General features: G+C 52.3%; 1 protein-coding gene across 1 annotated transcript in view; it reads left to right on the plus strand.

Annotated features, from left to right (window-relative positions):
- The window catches only part of CALB2 (calbindin 2), a 33,394-nt gene extending 28,163 nt beyond the window's left edge, over nucleotides 1-5,231 (plus strand). The window contains exons 11-12 of the mRNA XM_006152666.2: nucleotides 667-738; nucleotides 4,547-5,231. Coding sequence (XP_006152728.1) covers nucleotides 667-738; nucleotides 4,547-4,663 — 189 coding nt within the window. The 3' untranslated portion in view covers nucleotides 4,664-5,231. The remainder of the gene's footprint in view (nucleotides 1-666; nucleotides 739-4,546) is intronic.
- Nucleotides 5,232-5,816: the final 585 nt, after the last annotated feature.

Below are 5,816 nucleotides of genomic sequence, written 5' to 3' on the forward strand. Positions count from 1 at the left end.
GCATACACACACACACACACACACACACACACACACACACGGCGTGATTTTCAAGCTGCCGGGTCCAGGACTTGAACCACAGTCAGCCATGTGGGAGAGTCCAGTGATATAACCACTACACCATCTGTTGGTTCCTCATTTATGGGTTTTTTTTTTTTTTGGGAGGTTTTTGCCATGGAACACATGCACTCTCCAGAAAAATGGGGAGAGAGAGAGAAATCAGCCCCCAGGAGAATGGCCACACCACAATCCCCTCTCTCCATTCTCCTCTCGGGATCTTAGGCACGCACGGACACGCACCCGGCGTGAGTTTAAGTCACCGGGTCTGGGACTTGAACCACAGTCGACTATATGAGAATCTAACTACATAGACATTACCCCAACTGCTGACCCCACACACACACACTTTTACGTTTTCAATGCAAATGAAAACACAAGGAAAGGCAGAGGAGGCACTCAAGTGCCCCATTCCCGCCATGACTGGTAGAAGTAACCAGTTGTTTTGTCATTAAAAGAACAGAACACTTCCTTTCGGGCAGAGCAATGGGAAGGTCAGGCCCTGAAGGCTCCCTAGGATGGGCTGGGGGCAGTCAGAGGCCGGGGTCGGGTCCGGGAGGCTGGGGCCCGCGATCCGAGGCTCAGGGCTGACTGTGCTCCCACCGCCAGGACGGAAGCGGCTACATTGATGAGAACGAGCTGGACGCCCTCCTGAAGGATCTGTACGAGAAGAACAAGAAGGTGAGGTGGGGCCCAGAGGGGGCGCTGTCTCGGGGCGGGGAGAGGTGGAGAGAAACGGCCTGAGCTGCCCTTGCTCCCCCAGGCCCGGCAGGCAAGGCAATGGCAGCCTTGTGGGGTTCCTTATTTATTCATTTATTTAGGTTTTCTTTTTCACTTGTGGTCCACTGATTTTTTTAAAAATCGAACTGTGGTAAGACACACACGGTGTCAAGTTGGCCGTCTTCCGCGCTGCTGGGTCGTCTTAAATGCAGCCGCGAGGGCGTGCGTCGCGCTGTCAGGTGGACCTCGGTGCCGGCACACAGGGCGACCCTCGCTCCGCCCTCCGTGCCTCTGGGCAGCCGTTCTGCTTCCTGCCTCTCTACATTTGCCTCCTCTGCCCCCCTCATCTGATCGGTCTTTCGGTGACTGGCTTTTACACAGCACCGCGTCCTCGAGGTTATCCGTGTCGTAGCGTGTGTCAGAGTGGCCTTCCTTGTCAGAGCTGAACGGTACCGCATTGCGCGTGTAGACCTGGTCTCGTCGATCCGTCCCTCCTCTGTGGGCACTTGCGTTGCTCCTATCTGCTGGCCGCTGCGAATACTGCCACGAGGCAATGGCAGTTTTGACGCAGCCTGGCTGGGGGAACTGCAAGCCCAACTGCCAACAATACAAGACTTTTCCATAGAAAGAGAGTTTGGAAGTGGGGCCAATGGGAGGAGAGGGTTATTCTGAATCGATTCATTGCAGAGTCTGAAGCCGGGGATGGGGCTCAAAGGAGCTACCGAGGAATTTGTTCCAAAGAGGTGAACTTTATTTGGCCTGGTGTTGCCATTCAGCTCCCAGGAAGACCCCCCCAGTGGTTCATCTTGGTGCACTGGATAGGAGGGTCGGGTGGGAGCACCTGGGAGACATCTTTGCGGCTGGCTTCCTTCACCTCCTGGAAAATGTCTTTCACTGAGCGAATGGTTTTGCCGCTTTCTTTAATCAGCCGATGAAAGCTCAATAATTCCTTGGGTTGTCTAACGGCCTTGGCTGCCAAGCCTGAGCTAAATTTAATGCTCAATTTCGGGAAAACATTCCCTGCAGCCTGAGTTTGTCTTTCTTTGTGCTTTCTGATTTCTTAATCTTTATCCTGTGTCCTCTCCTTCATTTATTTCATCCTAATTTTTTTTAAATGTTACCTACTACTGCTTTTATTTTTGAGAGGTTTTTTTGGTTTTGTTTTTGTTTTTTTGCTTTAGGGCGCATGCGCTCACCAGACAGACAGAGAGAGACAGAGAGACAGAAAGCAAGAAATCACCCCCCAGGGGGGATGGCCACGCCGCAATCCCTTCTCCTCCATTCTCCTCTCAGGATCCCAGGCACGCACGCACACACGCCCAGCGTGAGTTTTAAGCCACCGGGTCCGGGACATGAACCGCGGTCGACTACATGGGAGTCCAACGACATAGCCATGATGCTAACTGTTGGTCCCACCTACTACTGCTTTTTGAAAGCAGAAAATAAAATACAAGGAAGCAAGTACTTCCTCGGGAGAAGAAGCGCTCACCAGATGTTTGAACTCAGTAAACTTTTTACTTGGCAACCAAATTCTAAGAGGAGATGATTTCCGCACCCTTGTGTGTCCAAGGACTATTGGGTGCCGTGGTGGCCAATACCTTTAACTTTACTTGGAGTCAGAAGCATTAATAAGGCATCATCAGTTTCCACCAGGGCCTGCCTTACAGCTGAGGTTGAGAAGCCCTGAGGCACGCCTTCACTCAGAGTTGCCTGAATTTCCTCCTCATGGACGAATTAGGCTGCTTTCTGAGTAACACAAAGGACGCCTCATGTACCTGCACAGGTTGGCTCTAGACGTGGGAGCCAAAGTGAAGAGTCAGGTGTTGGGCTCTGGAAGCAACTCGGAAGGTCAGAGAACAAGGTTACGAATAAAGCGGTTTACCTGGGCTCCTTCCCCCGCACGGAGCTCCCCGTTTTGCGCCTGGGAATTGGGGGCATGAATCAGCAGGGAGAACTGCATGGCCGTAAATAACAGCGCCTGAGTTGGGAAGGGAAAGGCCCTGTTGGGGAAATGCACATGGCAGACGCCCACTCCATGTGACGGTGCCTGCCCGGTCTGTGATAAGGTTTCTGAGCAGATTAATGTTTGCGACTCCTGGAGGGACAGGCTGATGACATGGGACTTCCATATGTCACTGCACGCCGAAGGCCATTGCAATTTGCTAAAACGGTCCTGTTTCAAGCGAAACTTTCCGACACGGAATACGCGGCCTTCCTTCTCAGTGGCCTCGGCCTCCTGCTGCCGCACGTCACTGCGGGAGGCTTCTCAGGCTCGGGGTTGATACACTGGGTCTCTTCCTTGGCTCCTGAGTGGCAGAGAGCTCACACACACCCAGCGTTGTGAATTAGGTGATATTCCCAGAAACGTCACAACTTTGGGGAAGATGTCTCCCTCCTCCTGCCCCGAGCCCCCACCCCGCAATGCAAAAGCTAGAGAAGCTTGAAAAGAGCCCTTGGGCTGGACAGTGTCACAAACCCAGAAATAAGATGAGATGTCCCAGAACAGCGAAGACTGAAAAAAGAGGTGGCTGAGTACAGGTGAGCCGGGCAAACAATTCGATTTCAGGGTTCGAGGGCTCCGAGTATTTATGACTCTGCATGGGTCCAACTCTTTCGAGAATATCCTAGTCTTCATGCCTCCGTTTCCTTTTTCGCAGAATAAAGACAATGACCCATAAGACTGTAAGTCTATATATTTTTTAAATGCCAGTGTTCTCGGCAGGCAAGTGTCAGGAGCCTGGCTACAGCACTGCTCCCTGGTCGATGCTGTTGCTCAGCAGACTGAGGCCACGTGGGAGTCCCATTTCCCACCCACCCTAAGAAAACCAGGCAAGGTTACGCACCTGTGGTCACGGCCACTCAGGAAGCTGAGGCAGGAGGATCATAACATAGCGAGAACCTCTCTACTTAAAGAAAGAAGGGATAAAAAGAGGAAGAGGAAAAGAAGAAGGAAGAGAAGGAAGGAAAAAGGAAAGAAAACAAGCTGTTCTTGTGACTTCCCAGGGTTGACGCTGGGCTGGCCACACTGCAGACCCACTCACTATTTGTATCCAAAGCAGTTACTATAAAGCATATATTCAACGCAAGGCATAGCGGGTGTTGGTACTCAGTTGGTCGTGGGTGTTTAATTTGGGCCTCCATTTTATATTAGACTGTGGGTCATTTGTCTTAGTGGTTTCAGAAGACCACAGAAGCCAGCCAACAGGAGGTAGACTGGCGAGCTTTGTCGTTGGAGGAGACAGAATTAGAATCCCCTGTTTAAATGGGTGAGGCTTAGGGAAGTATGGTCCACGGGGCCTGAAGACAGGACCAGAGCGCCTTCCTGGCATCTTTTTTCTCATCTGCAAGGACCCAGGTTGACCTGGAGTAAACAGAAGAGTATCTACCAGTCACTCGTGAACAGCTGTCCTCACAGTGACTACCATGGGCACTGTACTAAGGGTAGTTTATATTCCCTGTCTCCTCTAATCGTAGCACGTCAGCGAGGCCAGTGCCAGCAGTCTACCCAACTTACAGGTGTGGCAGCGGACTCTCAGAAAGGCTGACTACTCTCCCCAAAGTAATGCAGCCAGTAAGTGAGAGAGAGAGAGAGAGAGAGGGCTTCGCCCGAGGTCTGCCTGACTCCAAAGCCCATGCTTTGTGTTCCTCTAAACACTCACACCAGAATGAGACAAAGGAAAGGCTCGGGCGCTGTGTTTGTGACTGTGTCAGGCTTGTGTGGTTGGGGCCGTCCCGGAGCCTTCTCTCACTCCTTCCCTCTGTCTCCTAGGAAATGAACATCCAACAGCTGACCAACTACAGAAAGAGCGTCATGTCCTTGGCTGAGGCGGGGAAGCTCTACCGCAAGGACCTGGAGATCGTGCTCTGCAGTGAGCCCCCCATGTAAAGGGGGGGCAGGGGCTGCTTTTCCACCTCCCCAGAACCCCGCCCTTGCTGCCCTGACACTTCTACCCAGGCCCAGAGATCATGAGCATCCCTCCCCCCTGCCCCTGCAACCTGCACACACCAGCTTGCAGAGCAAGAAAGAAGAGGTGGAGGACGGGGTGCTGGTGGGCAGCTTCAAGGCCCCACCCCACTAACCCAGCCCTGGCCAGCCATGCTGCTCTTCCTGCAGAGGGTCACCAACCACTCGGAGGCAGAGGGGGCTGCGGGGGAGGTTCCCTAATTCTCTTTGCTGTGATGCATGAGCTCTTTCACTGTATGATTTAGGCTTCTATGTCCAACAGAGTGGACTCTGCCCTCTTGCTCCCCTCTGCCAATCCCCCCTGCCACCGCCCACCCCAGACTTCCAAGTTCCACCACCACCTGGCTAATGGTGTAGCTGTCTTCTCAGAGTTCCTGTTTGAGGAGGGCACCCGCCCTATCCTTGCCTTCTTTACTCGGCGTGTTCCTGTTCTCTTTGGGTTTCTCGTCTTCTTGTTTACCAAAGAAGAGTTTACAGACAATAAAATGGAAATGTTCTGTTGTGGAAGCTCAATTGATTCTTGTCAAGTGTTCAACCTCTCTCCGCAGTTAGAAGCTCTTCTTGACAAAGGGGAGGTGTGTTCTCACGTGGGTGGAGGAAGACACAGGGACCTTTTTAAATTTTTTTGAGAGATTTTTGCTATAGGATGCATATGCTTGCCAGAGAGACAGAAAGCAAGAAATCACCCACCGGGGGTGGAGGGGGGCGGGATGGCCACACCACAATCCCTTCTCCTCCATTCTCCTCTCAGGGTCTTAGACATGCACACATATGCACCCAGCATGAGTTTTAAGCCACCAGGGCCCAGGACTCAAACTACAGTCAACTATATGAGAGTCCAGAGACATAACCATTATACCACCTGCTGGTCCCTAGGGACCTTTCAGATGGGACAAAGGATCCCAAGATTCTGTGGCTTTCACTTGCCCTTCATTGCCTGTCCCTTCACCAACCTGAATCACATGTTCATTCCATGTTTGTCTCTGTATGTCGGACATTATTACAGGAGTTACCAGTCCTATGGAGGCTAGCTAAAGGCCAGGTGTGTGCTGGGCAGCTGACCGGCAGCACCTCT

The sequence above is a fragment of the Tupaia chinensis genome, unplaced genomic scaffold (assembly GCF_000334495.1).
Source record: "Tupaia chinensis unplaced genomic scaffold, TupChi_1.0 Scaffold000355_1, whole genome shotgun sequence".
NCBI classification, from domain to species: domain Eukaryota; kingdom Metazoa; phylum Chordata; class Mammalia; order Scandentia; family Tupaiidae; genus Tupaia; species Tupaia belangeri.